Here is an 18,827-nt window from a genome sequence, read left to right as displayed (position 1 = left end):
CTAGAAAACCCTATGGGGCAGTTCTATTATCACATGGGGTCACTACCCCAAACCCCCCAGTGCCGTCGAGTCGATTCCAACTCATAGCGACCCTGTAAGACAGAGTAGAACTGCCCCATAAATGGGGTCACTATGAGTTGAAAATTGACCTGATGGCACCCAACATCATCTTATAGAACAAGAAATGGCAATCCAGAGAAGTGAAGAGACTTGATCCTAGTCATATTATTATCCTAAGTGGAACACAAACCGTGAAAAAGGTCAGTACTTACAAAAGGTTCAGCCTTCCCTCCGTATTATTTGGCACTTAGTAATAATATATACTTGTTTGGTAAACACTTTAATGAGTCTTGATTCCATCTGAGATAACTGAATCATAACAGAATCAAGTGTTAAAATTAAGCATTTTCCGTATAGGAGGCCCTGGGAGAATCTGCTTTCATGAACTGAGCACGTGCATAATTATGTCAATTGTAAATAAACCAATGTGCTTGAAAACTTGAAGACAACTCAACAGCAAATTACATTTAAAATCTTCTTGAATTTGTTTTCTTTTTCTTCTTAGCCAAGAGAGAAATTTCAGACTAGTCTTATACAATAGCTAGACTCTTAAAATAATGAAGATAAAATTGACTCATATGTAGCTGTAATCAATTATTGTTGAGTACCTAACAGCAAAGCAAAGCTACTAAATAAGACTATGGAATCATAATAAAACAGAAGACATTTTCCTACCTACTAGTAGCTTATAATTATATAGGTTTTAGGACACTCGATGAAGACATATTATTTCTACTAGAAGCGACTTGAAGAAATGTTATCTGGCTATCTATGCTACTTGTATACATAAAGAGCAAAGAACTGTATGTAATTAAAAATATGAATATATTTTTTCAGTGACAAAAATCATTTGAGAACATGAGAAAGCAAGGCAAAAGAAGCTTAGATGTTAACTATCAATACTGAGCTGAAGAGTAGAGAAATATATACAATAGTACTATAATAATAAAATGAAGTTGAAATGGTTAAGTCTATGAGTGTAGACACGAAATTCCTGAAATTTTTATTGCTTTTTATTTACTGTAAATCGGAGAGAACAAGATGATTGCAAGTTGGCAAAAATAACGCAAAGGTCCAACATACGTTAATGAACATGGTTTCACTGGAAAAGTATGAATATGATGGTATATACAGGATATGGGCCACTTATGGAAGGTCTTAATGTTCAAGCTAACTAAAGCATGATGACTCCGTTCTAAAATGTATGCTTGAGACAATTTTTATTCATTAAAAATATTAGAGGTGCCATAAAGAAAAACGTGTATTTGGAAGACACTCCAGAGCAATAGAGTGGGTTGTTGTGAAGATGGCATAAGACATTTTCTTGGTGAACAATAACTGTAAGTTGTAATAATCATAATAATTAGGAGATCTGTGTTTTTACCCTGGCTCTGCAACTAAATAACTTATGGCCTTAAGGAACTCTTTTTCTGGGCTTCAGTTTCCTAACATGTAAAATGAGTGGGTTAAACCAAATGATCCCAAGAAGTCATTTCAGGATAAAAATTCTGTAGTTATTCACGTTGACCCAGATACAATGGAACAGTCTCAGAACCTAAGCAGTGTTTTCATCCCAAGGCCCCCAAAGAATTAAGCTAAATAAATTTTGTTATGGTCCAGTTCATATTATTAGGTTGATACAGTCTTTAATTTTAAAGATTAAACATTAAAAAAAAAAATTTCCCCAAAGTGGTTCCAATGCATACACTTGGGAATTTAGCACATAATATATTTTAAATATGTTTAATAACTTAATTCATACAGACTGACGAATGCAGTGGAAAAGCAGACTACCTAAAGATTTTAAGAGTTAAACTCCACATTCTGCAAACAGAAAAACAATAAGCCACTACATATTAACGCATCACATTATAAAGTTTACGACTCTTCCCACACACTCCAAAATGGCAGTGATTATACATTAATGCAACCACAGAGCATTTATAAGCATTTTTTTGTTCAACATCATCAATGTCCACAACAAACTCTGTCTGGTTAGCAGCAAGCTGTTTCTTGCATCTGAGTTTTTTTAGTTTTGCTGTTTCAACAATCACAACCACCACCCCTAACATCCATCCAGAAATGCCTACTGTCTGGGGTTGAAGGAGCAGGTGGTATGTAGGTGGATCTGAAGAAATCCTTCACTTTTTAAAATAAGGGATTTGATTCAATGATTGGAAATGTAACTGTATACTACAGATACTTTATATTTAACATTTTTTTAGGTTAGGAAGCTCTGTCAAACTGGTTAAGATTCAGGCTAGAGGCAGCTTTAGTGTGATTTCTAGATTATCTCTGTAACGCCCTTAGCGTTAGGGCAGGGGAGATAAGAAAGGATGCATACCAGTGTTGGCTGACGATACATTAGACTTGCTTTTAAAACACCACTAAAAGACTGATGGTAGCACTTATAAAGAGGACTTGTGAGTCTTAATCAAACAAATTAAAATTCTTATACATTGAGATTCTTGAGAGCTAGTGACAAATTCAAGTTGTAACAGCATACATAACAAGGCAAATGCTCTTCTCTGCTTTCATCAGGATTTGGAGTCTGTGGCTGTCAGGAAAGTCCTTAGACACGCAGTGGAGTGCTCATCAATGAACAGAGATCTAACGATGGGGTGCTGGCAGAAAATAGCTTCTTTCCTTGAAACTCAGAATTTAATTTTTTTCATTCTCCTGGCAAAAAAAGATACATCAACTTCCTTCAACACTAGGGAAACTCAAAATGTTTATACATAGTTTCATTCATCTCCCTTTGAGTTACAATACGTGCACTTTAACAACAGAAAAGTGAATCGTCAAACTTCTACTGTAAATACTGACATGACAGGTTAAATATATTTCTTAAACACTATGTATATATTCTCCCACAGCCCTAGTGTCTACTTCAGGTCTGAGATGCTGTCTCCCTCCTGCACTGCTCCTCTAAGCAGGCTCTTCAGCACAGAATAGCATCTCAAAGAAGGTCAAACCTTCTCGCCAAAGGTGAAAGTGGTCAGGGTTGTATTCTTCTTTAGAAAATGCTGTGCTGGGTCTCATTGGGTGGCCTTGTGCGATCCGACCAGAAGACCAGATCATTTTTGGACAAAAGGAGTAGTCAAAGAGAACTTGGATCTCCAGAGAAAAACAAAGTGCTGCCCCCTATAAATCACAGTCTTTGTGGAGTAAGGTGTCTTTCTAAAGAGGTAGAAGTAATAGGGAGTGTGTGTTTCAGATGCCCACATTTCAGTGACACTGAATACTGTTATTACTGGTCTGGATCTTTAAGGACTTAAAATGGACTGACTCCACTCATCTCTCTGATTTTTTCATAAGTAAGCCAGAACACCAGTGACCAAGGGGTCTGAAAGATTAACCAAAGAAGTTAGTGCGTATTTCAAAGCAATTATAAATATTCTACATATACACGTGCACACACACACACACATATATATACACACACTGCCTTTGAATAATACAGTCACTTTGAATCCACTTAGGCTGCAAAAAATATTTTGGTATTTCAACTTGGTAAAGCACTGCAAGCAATTTTCATATTGGATTTCTCTAGACAACAATTTAAAATTGAAAGGAAAGGAACTGATGTATTTTACAGATAAGGACACTGAGGCTTATTGGTCAAATGCCTATTAACACGTGAGTTAGAACAAGAGCTTCTGGCATCTATTCCAAGGTTCTTTCTACTGAGTCATACTAGCTCAAGGGATAGGACTCTGAAGCCTGGACAGACTAGACTGGGTCCTCTGCATGTAGTTTGCCCATGGAGCATGACAGTGAGGCACTTAAGAACTTGAAACTGAGGATGATGAAAGACTGTCCTTTGGGAGTCAGGCCATAAAGCCAACACCTGATGCATCACAATATGGATATAAAAATCCACATTAAGTAGGGAAGGAATTCCCAGGTCAGAAAGACTTGACTTTAACATGAATGAAGGTGTAATTATACCTAATTATAAGGGGATAAAAAAAACCCCAAAACCAAACCCAGTGCCGCCAAGTCGGTAAGGTTTATTCCATAGAAGATATAAAAGCTAAAGCTAAAGGAGGAAATTACAGAGTAAATATTAGAACTAACCATCAGAGAAACGGTGCTTTGGATCAAATGCCGGTCTGATTCAGTTAATACGTTATGAATAATGACAAGAGAGGGACTCTATACTAGAGCAGAGCAATGAGCTTAAGCAATTGGAATGTAAAATGTATTTGGCTAGAGAGTTCATAAAGCAATATTTTTGTCATATGTCTTTGGAAACATTGAGTATGTTATATTGGTAGACGGAGAATTTACTAAACAGTGGACTTAAGAGAATATGGAAACCCTGGTGGCGTAGTAGCAAGAGCTACACCTGCTAACCAAAAGGTTGGCTCTCCTTGGAAACCCTATGGGGGAGTTCTACTCTGCCCCATAGGGTTGCTATGAGTCAGAATCGACTCAGCAGCAATGGGTTTGGGTTTTTTTGTTTGTTTAGGAGAACATATCTTGGTTAGTTAAATGTATAAAGACACAGATAAAGTACGGAATATAAAGTTGTAAAGATACTATCTTCTCGTGGCAACAAAAATGAAGTGAGCCAAGGATATAACTGCAGTCAGGTCAGGTAGGCAGAGGTTTTGGTTAAGAATAAACTTTTCTTAATTTCTTAATTCCTAATTTTTTCAGTAATCAGACTTCTTCCTCAAGTTAATGACATTACAGCAACTTAATCATATAAAAAGGAAATATTAATCAGGAACTGAGCAGTATGAGATTACACTAACTCTACCTTATGGGAGAGATTTGGATGGTGTTTAACAGATTTTGAAATAGAAGTTAAGGAGGGATGTCATACAGCCAAAGAGCGCGGGCAGTATATAAACAAGGTAAACTCATCCTGTGTACTGGAGCACATGTGGGACACTATGCTTACTTGTTGACTCCCTCACGGGCAGGGCTGTGACAGTGTAATTCAAGTATATATAAACCCATGTTGTCTCCTCCAGGCTGCCTGTTGCTGTAACTGCTGGGAAGCAGCAGAATACTTCTCCGTGCCTATTACTGTGCTGCTGAACACATAAGAGCTCTTAGGTTAAGCTCTTCTTCTTGTGAGTCTATGTTTAGCAAACAACCGTTTGATTATGACCTGGCTTCCAATACAGCTTGAATACAGGAAGAAACTTGCTATCCAGAAGACTCAGGTGTCTGGGTCACTTACCAAGTCGAGTTTTTCAGTGTGAATGGACAAAATGTTCTGGTTTGACCATCAGTTTCAGGGAGTTCAGCCAAGCTGAATCTGTATTTGCAAGGCTGATTTACTCGGAAATGCTAAGTTTCTGAATTTAGGTGCATGCGGCATATCGACTAAGAAATGCCATACTGGTGATCTTTGGTGGTTAGCTAGCCTTTCTTTGGCAATACCTCATCACCACTATGAGCTGTCTCTTTTCTTTTAGAATTTTTATAACTAGCTTCAGGCCCTTGGGCAATTCAGTACATTAGTTTGGAGCATGGGGCTTAGCGGTGAAGAGACCTAAGTCAATTCCCAGGGCTGCCACATTCTAGTTATATGAATTTGAGCAAGTTTATTAACTCTTTGAGCCATCGTTTTCTCATCTGAAAAAAAAATGAGGATAACATCATTTGTTTTACTAGGTTCTTGTAAGATTTAAAAAATAATTAATGTATGTAAAGAGCTTAGCACACTGCTCATCTTTTTTTTTTTTTTTTATTGTTTTTGTAATTTATACTTCCTGAGTCTCATACATAAAGAAAATGGGTCTGATTAAATAATCCCAGCATTTGCTTGTACTCGGATATTCTCCTTGCCCCTCATTCCCTCCTGACTCTGATTTTGGTTTCATCAATGGTCTCACTCATCCTCTTGGACTCCCACACTAGACACAGGAAAGTTCCATTTCTCCCCCACCACCTCACCTTCCACATATAATTGGTTACTAAATCCTGTGAAATCAACCATGAATGTTCCTATATTCTATCTTTTCTTTACTTCTATAGTTATCTACTGGCTAGGTCACTGCCAGGACTTCCTTTCTTGTGTCCTAGCTTTCAGTGTATCTTCTATACTGTTCCCAAAGTAATTTTGCCCCCAAACAAATCTTGGCACACCGCCCCCATTTAAACAGTTGTTTTGCTGACTATAGGCTTATACCTGTAGTCCCAAGATCCTTCTCAACCTGGCCCTTATCTTCTTCTCTAGCCTTGTTTCCTGCCACCTCCCCTCTGAGAATCTATTTTCTATCCACAATGACTTTTCTGCAGTTTTCCAGCTTTTTAGGCCAACACATGACCTGAGGCCTATGTTCATGCTGCTCTGATGCTTTTCTCCAAAGCCCAATCAAAAATTACCTCTGTGAAACATTCTGTAACTTCTCAGTTACAGACATTTTTATTCCACTGTCAGTGTTCCCACAATATTTTGTTCACGCCAGTGGCATGTCACTAATGTTCTTATTGGCTGGCGTCAAGTTGGCTGTGACTCATGACCCCACGTACAACAGAATGAAACACTGCCTGGTCCTAACCATCTTCCCGATCACTGCTATGTTTGATAAACTGACACAACTTCCTTATTAAAGCTATGTCATCTGGAGTCAGGCTGACTGGGTTTGATGCCCTGACTCCACTGTTTAATAACTGACTCTATGGCAATGGGTCTGGTTTTTTGTTGTTGTTTTGTAACCTGGCCAAGTTATTTAGACTTTGTAAACTCTTGTTTCCTCGTCTATAAAAGAAGGACACGATAGTAACCTATTCTACAGGTTGCTGGGAGAAGTTAATGAGTTAAGCCACAAAAACGGTTAGCACAGTGTTGACCATATACCAAGGGACAGTATTATTAGCTTTATGTTATGATTTGTTATTTTAACTACACATTTATCTTCTCCATTGCATTGTAAGCTTCTCTAGTGCGAAGACTCTGTCTTATTCTTTAGTGTTACCAGCACCTAAACAGTGCCTGGTTTATGCAGGCCAAATGAAAATCTTCCTTTCCAGTAGGAAATATCCAGTTTTGATATACTTTCAAGATATAATCAAGACCACCAAAATAATGTTTTTCAAGTATGGTACACATTTGTATGGGATACTGCCAAGTGCTCTATTAATTTCATGTTAATAAACAGACACCTACTATCCCCTGGGGATATCATTTATTCCCATAGCTTTAATTACCATCTATATGTAGATAATTCTACCAAGTATATGTAGAAAAAGACTTATATGATCTTTATTATATTCTTTACTATGGGTATCTAAAACTTAACACAGCTAAAACTGAACTTGTTATTTTACCCCAAAATCTTCTGGTTTATTACATTACCATCTGTTGCTCAGAGCAGGAATCTGGGAGTAAAGCTGACTCCCTCTTCTTCTCCAACCATTCCTCCACCCCCTTCCAATCAGTCATGTTTCTACCTCCTAAATATTTTCTGAATCCATTTTCTTCTGTCCCCACTGTCATACTCTAGTTCAAGCCCCCATTATCTCTCAACTACAACTACTCCTGCCCTTTTTCCAACCTACACGGCAGCCAGAATGATCTTTCTAAAAACGCAGAGTTCATCAACCAGCGTCCTATTTAAAACTCTTCAGCAGCATTCCATCGCTCTTAAGGTTTATACATCCCTCCCTGATCTGGTCTCTGTCCTCCAGTGTCTGTGCTTCAGCCTGCTGGGCTTTCTTTGGTTCTTTGATCTCATCATGCTTTTTTGTCCATCTTATTCCCTCTAACTAATTTCTATCTTTCTTACCTGGCCAATAAGTCATACTTATTCTTCAAATCTCCATTCAAAAGTCAGTTATCCAAGGAGACTTTCTTAATCTCCCAGCGTATGTTGTACTTAAACCAGTTGTCATCAAGCTGATTCTGACTCATAGTGACTCTACCGCTCTGTACTTCCACAGCACCATGCACTCTTCCCATAACACCCACCACTTATGTTTCTTACTCAATGTTTTTGGTCAACCTAAACTGTAATACAAGCTCCAGCACTAGGGCAAGGGGCTGAGACTATCACGTTCACCTCAAAGCCACACCTTTATAGCACAGGACTTTGCATGGAGTAGGTGTTCAATTAATATTTATTATATTATGTTAATTTTTCATTGTTTGAATTTCTAAGCCCATAACTCATCCATTCTTTTAAATATTCTCTAACTCATGAAAGACTTGATTGCCTTGTTTTTATATTATCAATGTTACTTAGTCTATCTAATCCTTCATTTTAGTTCATTTCATATCTAAATCAAATAAAAATGATGTAACACTTCCTCACTAAGCAGAGTTCTATGGAAATAAGGATTAATGGGCAGTGTAATGTTTGCCATTAGAGTAACAAATTATGTTTTAAAACATTATCTCTAGTGCGAAATCTATACACCTGTCCCAAACTACTATATTTTGGCTAAAGAGACTATTAAAGGTTTCACATTGCAGAAAATCTATCCATTATCTTTATAAAAACAGAATATCAATCTATTTATTTATAGACATAATTGAATTAGTTTACATTAATCTACCAACAAAGGTAATATGATTCTCAGGAGAGGTGAAAGAAAACCAAGAGACGGGTTAAAAAAGAAAGAAAGGACCTTGATTTGGTGCAGGGCCATGCCAAAAACCAAAATGAAAAGGAGAAGATATTTACAAATTAAAAATAATTTAAATACAAAGAAAAGAAAAATAAAGGGGGGAACCTAACTTTACCATTCGCAGCCAAGATGGTAAAAAGCCTTTATATAGACTCATGAATCCTTCACCTTCAACTGCCTGAATCAAGCAATCAGTAGACGATTTATACAAAAGTCCCCTAAAAAGAAAGTAAGACAATTGTGTTAAATTTCTTCTTCATAAATAGACATAAAATAACTGCAATTAATCGCATTGTATAAAAAGATATAAAAAAAAATTTAAGCTAATGTATAAGTACTTAAATATATTTAAGTATAAATTTAAATATTTTAAGTTAAATATTTTCTGCTAATTTAGAACAAGTAATATTTGTGGTTCATAGATGTAGAAGTTAAGGATATTTTCAAGGCTGACTCTTGTCATTCACCCCATCCTTGGTCTTCATTCCACCTTATCTCTTCTAGAGAGAACATATACTGTTTAATAGCAAATCAAATTCTTCATGTCACCTATAAATCATAAGGCTTCTGAAGAAAAAGTGCTCTGTAAATTCTCAGCAGAGTACTCTTTTGAAAGCTTTTTGAAAACAATAAAATCACAATGAATACCTATGTGTACATAGTATGACTGTAAATTAGCTTATTTCCCCAAATGCACAGTACATTTGCAAAGAACAAAGAGCAAGTAAATGCATAAGAACAATTTCCTGGTTGAAAACATAAACACACAAACATTTCTACCAAGAATAAATAAATACATAAGAAAAACTTTAACAATATTATTACAGGCATTCAAAGACATGGATACTGAAATCTTTCTACCTTCCTTGTTTATCTCTTGGTTGATTCATTATTCGACTTTTGATGACATCAGCGGGTGTTCCCAGAATAGAAGCTACCAGTCCAGAGCATAAACTACAGACACAAATAAGGAAAACTGAAGGATAATATATAATAGTTTCTAAATTATAAGAGAATTTGATATTTAGAAAAAATGAAATATTACAAGTTATTTCAATAGTCTCCATAATAATGCTCTTTTACCTGAAAATTAATGCTAAATTAATTTATTAGAGAAATGTAAAAAAAAATAAAAACAAAAAGAATGTTAGTCAATCAACAAATACACCTTGAGCACCTGCTGATGCCAGGCACTCTTTTAGACAGTGAAGAAGACACATAAGATCCTGCCCTCAAGGAGCTTACACTCTAGCTGGAGTAAGACAAAGAAATGATAATTTTATTCATAGTGCTATGAATAAAATAAAAAGGGGTGATGTGATAGACAGTAACTAAGTAACAGGCAGTTGGGAAAACACTCTGAGGGTGACAGCAGAACTGAGACCTGAGTAGTGAAAGGAAGCATCTATATGAAGACCTAGAGGAAGAGAAGTGTAGGCAGAAGGAACAGGACATGCAAAGTCCTCAGTCCACAAAAACTCTTGTTGTGTCTAAGGGACCAAAAGCAGCCAATACAGGTGCGACATCATAAAGAAGGGTGAGAGTCCAGACAGAGGAAAGACGAGAAGCAGGCAGGAATCAGAACATGAAGCCTAATTAAGGAGTTAGATCTTATTCTAGATGTGAGGGAAGTTATTGAGAGGATTTTAAACAGGGGAATCACATCATTGGGTTAGGTTTAAAAAACAAATTTATTTGGCCACTGTTTAAGACTCAGTTCACTAAGATATTCCATTTGACTATAATAACTTTGCCTATTTCTCTCCACCCTGAACACTGATACTTAACGGATCTTTCTAAAATATAAATCTAATTATGTCATTTTTCCTACTTAAAACCTATTATCAGATTTCACTCATGCTCTGGCCATGTCATACAGTCCTCCAAATTCTCGTCTCTTTGCCCAGTATGCTCTAACAGTATGCCCAGTACCTGGGCTCTCAGTACATAGCACACTGTGTAACACCTCTGTGTTTTTAATTTTTTCCTCTGGAATGCCCTGCACTCCCATCTAATTGGAAAATTCCTGTTCTCCTTCAATCTATGCTTAGGTATAAGGCTTGCGGAATTTCTGCTTATCCCCCTTCTCCTTACCTAATAAGGTTAATCGGCCCTTCCTCAGACTTTGTTAATTTCTCAAAAACATACAAAATGGATGTGGTCAACCCACTGGGGAGTAAGTCAAGGGAGAGTCTGTAAATGAGTAACTGGAGAGTTAGGAAACTGTCAGTTCATTATGTATGTAGACATGACGTTAGGGTGGCAATAGAGGAATATGATAATAATTCAGTAAACTGAAAACTCATCAAGTGTTCTAAACTTTTCTGGAGAAAAACATCTGATGAGAGGAATGGTCAACCTGAATCACAGAAAATGGAAGGCCTAGAAACTGCTATCACTGAGTCCTAAGATAGGATCATAAGTAGCTAAATCTGGCTAATGGAAGGCTGGGGAGAAAAACTGTGGAAACTTTTATGTCCTCCCGGCACATTAAATACCTCACAAAAGTAGAATCACTGAACTCTGTGTCTAGGCTCTTGAAGCCTCTGAGGCTATGAGGTAGAGAAGTTGAAGTGCTTTGGGAATCTCTGTAGTTCTTCCTTATTCTAAACAGCTGTAACACGAACTAACCACACTCTTTCTACCTCTTTCACATCAAGGCTTAAAACGCAAAAGAGAAAATGCTTTCGAGCTACTTCAATATAAGAGAAGAAACTCAACTCATATAATCTATCTACATATCACCAACAAATGACTCACCCCAATGCTTTACTGACCTTGTTTTAACACACACACACACACACACACACACACACACACACAAAGAGCACATAAATTTTCTTGAGTCTCTGTCCACATAACAGGTGTTGCCTATGTGGAAAGAACTGACTGTTTTGCCATATGTATTCCATTCTTTTACCCTCTTTTCTGTTTGTTCAAATTCTCTGAAAGTCAAAGTTTAATATCACTGATTTTAATACACCTTTGTATTTTCACAAAAGAACATTTTAAACAACTAAAAAATTCACCTAAATTCTAAAACTACCATAAAAAGCATACAAAACTAACCAAGAGGTAAGGAAGAGCAAAGATAGGGTAGAGAGAGATACACAGTATTCTCCTGTGCCCAGAAGATGGTAAGGAAGCACTTCATTTTCATTTGTTCATTTACTTCAGAGAGGCCAGGCGCCAGCTCAGCTTCTCATCTAAGTCCCAAGAATGGAAACTACTTCTACCATAGTGCTAAATTTTAATAAATTTGATTAAAACAATGTGGATATCCCCTGTAATTGATTATGACAGGATTCTTTTATCTGTATCCTGACCATATCAAGGACCCTTCAGCCAACTGTAGGCCCCCATTTGGCACACACTAATTTAAGAATGCAAGGAATAATGGCCCCGTCCTTTTCTTATAAATTGTTTGAGGGCATAATGTGAACTGGCTAGACCTCTTTAAAAAATAAATATTAAAAGAAAGCAGATAATGTATTAAAGAAGTCTTCAGTAAGATGGCTACCATGTGTCTGTCAGTGTCATACTGTGGTGGCTTGCGTGTTGCTGTGATACTGAAAAACATACCACTGGTATTTCAAATACCAGCAGGGTCACTGTGGTAGACAGGTTTCATCTGAGCTTCCAGACTAAGATAGACTAGGAAGAGGAGACAGCAGTCTACTTCTGAAAACATTAGCCAGTGAAAACCTTATGAATGGCAGAACATTGTCTGATAATAGTGCTGGAAGATGAGCCCCTCAGGTTGGAAAGCACTCAAAATACAACTGGGGAAGAGCTGCCTCCTCAAGCTAGAGTCGACATCAACAACATGAATGGACTCAAGTTTTTGGGACCTTCATTTGCTGATGTGGCATGACTAAAAATGAGAAGAAACAGCTGCAAACAGCCATTAATAATCGGAATGTGGAATGTACAAAGTATGATCTAGGAATTTGGAAGGTGTCAAAAAAAAGAAATAGAATGCATAAAGATCAAAATTCTAGGCTTTAGTGAGGTGAAATAGACTGGTTCTGGCCATTTTGAATCAGTCATATGGTCTACTATGCCAGGAATGACAACTTGAAGAGGAATGGTGTTGCATTCATTGCTAAAAAGAACATTTCAAGATCTGTCCTAAGTACAACACTGTTAGTGAAAGGATAATATTCATATGCCTACAAGGAAGACCAGTTAATGCGGTTATTCAAATTTATGCACCAGCCACTACTGCCAAAGATGAAGAAGTTGAAGATTTTTACCAACTTCTGCAGTCTCAAATTGATCAAACATGCAATCAAGATGCATTGATAATTACTGGTGATTGGAATTAGAAAGTTGGAAACAAAGAAGAAGGATTGGTAGTTGGAAAATATGGCCTTGGTGATAGAAACAGTGCTGGAGATTGCATGATAGAATTTTGCAAGACGAATGACTTCTTCATTGCAAATATCTTTTTTCAGCAACATAAGCAGTGACTACACTCATGGGCCTTGCCAGATGGAATACACGGGAATCAAATCAACTACATCTGTGGAAAGACACAACGGAAAAGCTCAAATAATGTCAGAACACAGCCAGAAGTCTACTGTGGAACAGACCGCCAACTGCTAATATGCAAGTCCAAGTTGAAGCTGAAGAAAATCAAAACAAGTCCGAGAGAGCCAATATATAGCCTTGAGTATATCCTACCTGAATTTGGAGACCATCTCAAGAATACATTTGAAGCCCTGAACACCAATGACAGAAGACCAGACAAGTTGTGGGATGACATCAAGGACCTCATACGTGAACAAAGAAAAAGGACAGGAAAGAAAATACCAAAATGGTATCAGATAAGACAAACTTGCTCTTCATCACAGAGTAGCTAAAGCAAATTGAAGAAATGAAGTAAAAGAGCTGAACAGAAGATTTCAAAGGGTGGCTTGAAAAAACAAAGTATTATAATGAAATGTGTAAAGACCTGGAGTTAGAAAACCAAAGGGAAGAACATGCTCAGCATTTCTCAAGCTGAAAGAACTGAAGAAAAAGTTCAAGCCTTGAGTTGCAATCCTGAAGGATTCTATGGGTAAAATACTGAACAACACAGGAAGCATCAAAAGATGGGAGGAATACATGTTCAACCATTTCAGGAGAAAGCATATGATCAAGAACCAATGGTACTGAAGGAAGAAGTCCAAGCTGCACTGAAGGCCCTGGCAAAAAAAAAAAAAAGGCTCCAAGAATTGATGGAATACCAAATGAGATGTTTCAACAATCGGGTGCAGTGCTGAAGGTGCTCACTCCTCTATGCCAAGGTATTTGGAAGACAGTTACTTGGTCAGCCGACTACAAGAGATCCATATTTGTGCCCATTCCAAAGAAAGCTGATCCAACAGAATGTGGAAATTATTGAACAACATCATTAACATCACACGCAAGTAAATTTTGCTGAAGATAATTAAAAAATATTTGTTGCAGTATGTTGACAGGAAACGATCAGAAATTCAAGTCAGATTCAGAAGAGAATATAGAACAAGCGATATCACCGTTGATATCAGATGGATCTTGGCTAAAAGTAGAGGATACCAGAAAGACGTTTAGCAGTGGTTAAGAGCTATGGCTGCTAACCAAAAGGTTGGCAGTTCGAATCCACCAGCTGCTCCCTTGTAAACCCTATGGGGCAGTTCTACTCTGTCCTATAGGGTTGCTATGAGTTGGAATGGACTCGACAGCAACAGGTGCGTTGACTATGCAAAGCCATTTTACTGTGTGGATCATAACAAATTATGGATAACATTATGAAGAATGGGAATTCCCCAACACTTGATTGTGCTCATGAGGAACCTGTACATGGACCAAGCGGCAGTTGTTCAAACAGAATAAGGGAATACTGCATGCTTTAAATTCAGGAAACAGTCTCCCAATTCTGGTGGCATATATTCAAGGTCATATTTTGGTTCTCATGGACGTGTTTTAATTTTCTTCAGCTTTAGCCAACTTGAACTTGCATGTGAGCAACTGATGACCTTGTTCTGACTTATGGCATTGAGCTTTTCCATTGTCTTTTTCCACCAAAACCACCGCCATTGAGTCGATTCCGACTCCCACCGACCCTATAGGACAGAGACAAACTGCCCCATCCAAGGAGCACCTGGCGGATTCGAACTGCCGACCTCTTGGTTAGCAGCCGTAGCACTTAACCACTACGCCACCAGGGTTTCTGTCTCTTTTCACAGATGTAATCAATTTGATTCTTGTGTTTTCCATCTGGTGAGGTCCACAGATACAGTTGCTATTTATGTTGTTGAAAAAAGGTATCTGCAACAAAGAAGTCATTTGTCTTGCAAAATTCTATCATGTGATCGCTGGTCTTGTTTCTATCACCAAGGCCATATTTTCCAACTACCAATCCTTCTTCTTTGTTTCCAACTTTCTAATTCCAATCACCAGTAATTATCAATGCATCTTGATTGCATGTTTGATCAATTTGAGACTGCAGAAGTTGGTAAATATCTTTCAACTTCTTCATCTCTGGCATTAGTGGTTCACGCGTAAATTTGGATAATAGTCATTTTAACTGGTCTTTCTTGTAAGCATATGGGTATTATCCTATCACTGACAGATTGTATTTGAGGATATAACTTGAAATGTTCTTTTTAATGATGAATGCGAAGCCATACCTCTTCAATATGTCATTCCTGGCATAGTAGGCCATACGATTCTGCGATTCAAAATGTCCAATGCCAGTCCATTTTCAGCTCACCAGTGCCTAGGATATCAGCTTTATGTACTCCACTTCATTTTTGACGACTTCCAATGTTCCTAGATTCATAGTTCATACATTCCACGTTTCGATTATTAATGGATGTCTGAAGCTGTTTCTTCTCATTCTGAGTCATGCTACATAAGCAAATGAAGATCCCAAAAGATTGATTCCATCCATCCCTGTCATTAAGATTGACTCTAGTTTGAGGAGGCAGCTCTTCCCCAGCTGTATTTTGAGTGCCTTTGAACCTGAGGGGCTCGTCTTCCAGCACCGAATCAGTCAATGTTCTGCTGCTATACAGAAGGTTTTCAGTGGCTAATGTTTTCAGAAGTAGACTGCCAGCTCCTTCTTCCGAGTCTGTCTTAGTCTGGAAGTGCAGCTGTAACCTGTCCACCATGGGTGACCCTGCTAGTATTTGAAATATTGGTGGCATAGCTTCTAGCTTTTTTTTTTTTTTTTTAGCTTCTAGCATCACAGCAACATGCAAACCATCATAGTATGACAAACTGACAGATGTGCAGTGGTAGAATGTGATAAGACTTAGTTATTTCAGATTTAGGACTAGATTATACTAATGGGAAATCTTATATCTTTCCAAAACAGACAGATCTGGTAGGCAGAGCAGTGTATGTTAGACAGATTTATGCCTGCAGAGAAATCCATGAATCTTAGGTTAGAAGTGTGGTATTTTAAAGAACACCTGGGTAGAAAAGAGAACATTAAAGAAAAAGAGGTGGTATCACTCTGGAGCTATAGGACAGACTTGAACATCCCAGCACAAATCATAACATGGGAACAGAGAGCAGTCTTGAAGGATGAAAACAAAGATGACTAGACTCAGAGAAACTGGGGAAGAAAGTATTACAGTTTGAGGAACAGCATGAGCAAAGGCAGTGGAGGGAGGAAGGTAAGGGTGGGTAAAGATATAATAAATAGGTTTATAGGGATGGGGAAGGAAGCCTAAGATCCTCAGTTTTCTCTGTGAATTAGGAAGCAGGACTATTGAACAGAGGAAGTATGGTACAGTTTGAGAACACACCTGCTGAGTTTAGAATGGGAACGAATGGTGAGCAAAGACATATAAAAAGATTGCCCAAGTGACAGTAAAAATAACACTTGACATTATTAACATATTTTTTTGCTTGTATAATTACGACAAGGAGTTCTAGAATTTGGAAATAAAACAAAAGCTAAATGAAATCATCATAATGTTAAGGACACTAACCATTTAATGAAGTAACCAACTCTAATAATTTGAAATTGTGTTGCAAATTGTATCCAGATACTATTGTCCCTCCTTCCTAACTCTGCCTGTCAAAAGCCAAATCCCTTCAAAACCATGATCATATTCCGCCTCCTTTGTGACATCTTTCCTATTGTTTACCTTCTCTTTTCCCCGAACCCTGTAATAATTAGTCATTTTCTTTTGCATTTACTGTATACTGTTTTTATAACTGGACGGCACTGGGTCTTGGGTTTTATTCTCCCTGTTGGTAAACTCCCCTGGCAGGAGCTGTTTTACTCCTTTTGTACCCACTGCAGGGCCCCACACAGTGCATTTAATATAAGAGTGCTCAAAAATATCTCTTGAGTCCATCACCAGCACATGATCCTGAGATAACCCCATCAAGATGCAAATATCTTAGTAGGTTTAGTCTGAAATATCCTGTAGCTCTGTCTCTTTCCCATTTTAACTGCAACAAACTCTAAGAAAAATACCCTCTATACATGTACCATCACCATTCTCTAAGGGTGATTTTACTAGATTCCAGATCAAAAGAGCCCAAAAGTTAACATTTATGGCAAGAATGGAAGAAAGGGGGATAAAAGGAAAAAAAATCGAGTTAAACTAAAACAATACTTACCTTGATAAACCATGAGTCATGATATTGTCCTCAAGTGGTGTATTCAATACTAAGTAGTGTTTCACTGTGTCATAAGTAGTTAAGTCTTGGAGGAAAAAGAAACAAAACAAAGAAACGGACTTACAAATTCACTCATTTAGTAATGAATATCTTTTGGGTCAAGAAGTATGCTAAGCTTGAGGCAGGAATGTGTATAAGAATGAAAGACGGCATTCTTGTTTTCAAGCAGAGAACAGAGCTACAGTTAGAGGGAGAGGAAAAAAGAAGAGACACACTCAATTATGTCATTTTAACATGCAAATTCAGCTTGCTTAAAGTCAGTGCAGTCTCTGGACTTCTCAGTATTTAAGCTAATAAATACCCTTTTTTAGCCTAAGCTAGGTTGGGTTGAGATTCTGTGACTTATAAACTAAAAGTCCTGGCCATTCTTCCATAGTAAACTTTTTATACTTTTTTCCAAGCTACAATAAAAAGCTGTTGAAGGGTTTTAAACGGGGGTGATGTCATAATACTGGAGTTTTATAAAGATTAGCCACATGGAAATATAGAGAATGAACTGTAGTGAGGCAAGAATGGATGGGTACATTCTATCATTCATCAAATATCTGACTACCTATCACGTGCCAGGTACTATTCTACGCATGGGGGAAAGAGCCATGGACAAAACGAACAAAATTCCCTGCTCTCTGTTGGGGCATGAGACAATAAATAAGTATGAGGTATTTGAGGGCAGTAAGTCTCCTGAAAATAAGGTAAGGAAAGGGAATATAGAGTGCCAGAGGGTGGGGAAGAATGGTGTACCTGAATTTTAAATGGGACAGTCAGAGAAGGCCTTTCTGATAAGGTGACATTTGAGCAGAGACCTAAAGAAGTTTGAGAAAATAAACTTTGCAGATAACTGACAGAAAGTGTCCCAGGCAAAAGAACAGTATGTATTGTGGCCCTGAGGCAGGAGTCAGCTTAGTATGTTAGAAGAACAGCAAGAAGACGAGGGTAGCAGAGGAACAGAGTAAGCAAGGGTCAGAGATCATGGAGAGCATCAGAAGCCAGCAGCGGGTTTTGAGCAGAGGGGTGACTGCTTGAGGTTACTGTTGAGAAGGATCACTTTGGCTGTTCTGAGAGTAGACTATAGGAAGACAAGATAGATTAGATATGAGACTATTGCAATAATGCTGGTAACAGATGATGGAAGCTTAGATCAGGGAGTTGTGGGGCCCTGGTAAGGCTCTATATATTTTGAAGGTAGAATCAATGGGATTAGCTAGCAGGTTAAATATGCAGTGAGAGAGAGAAATCAAGGATGGCTGTAAGATTTTTGGCTTGAGCAATCTGAAGGATAGAGTTTTCATTTTTGTAAACAGTATTTTTAAAATAGGATGATAGACATAGGGGGCCCTGACAAGATCAGTTTCAGAGAAACAGTGAGAGCAAAATGGTTGTGGGGTAGATAGAAAGAGATCAGTTTGAAAGCTTTTGTAGTAGTCCAGAGGAAGAGATAAATAATACTTGGACAAAGCAGTAGCTCCAGGGATGGAGAGAAGAGGATGGATTTGACATATATCTGGGAG

The 18,827-nt window shown here is 37.8% G+C and overlaps 1 protein-coding gene across 7 annotated transcripts in view; it reads right to left on the bottom strand.

Annotated features, from left to right (window-relative positions):
- Nucleotides 1-1,021: 1,021 nt before the first annotated feature.
- SLC25A27 (solute carrier family 25 member 27) overlaps nt 1,022-18,827 on the bottom strand; it is a 33,801-nt gene continuing 15,995 nt past the window's right edge. For 3 of the 7 annotated variants that reach the window (XM_049893650.1, XM_049893632.1, XM_049893643.1), the window contains exons 5-8: nt 17,260-17,344; nt 9,514-9,606; nt 8,768-8,870; nt 1,022-3,406 (exon numbers count right to left, since the gene is read on the bottom strand). In XM_049893650.1, coding sequence (XP_049749607.1) covers nt 3,335-3,406; nt 8,768-8,870; nt 9,514-9,606; nt 17,260-17,344 — 353 coding nt within the window. In that variant the 3' untranslated portion in view covers nt 1,022-3,334. Of the gene's footprint in view, nt 3,407-8,762; nt 8,871-9,513; nt 9,607-17,259; nt 17,345-18,827 lie in introns of all 7 variants that reach the window. The other 4 variants (XM_049893608.1, XM_049893599.1, XM_049893616.1 and 1 more) reach the window with 4 other exon arrangements.

This window comes from Elephas maximus, chromosome 1, assembly GCF_024166365.1.
Source record: "Elephas maximus indicus isolate mEleMax1 chromosome 1, mEleMax1 primary haplotype, whole genome shotgun sequence".
In the NCBI taxonomy this organism is placed as follows: domain Eukaryota; kingdom Metazoa; phylum Chordata; class Mammalia; order Proboscidea; family Elephantidae; genus Elephas; species Elephas maximus.
This window is presented reverse-complemented; position numbering and strand designations above follow the sequence as displayed.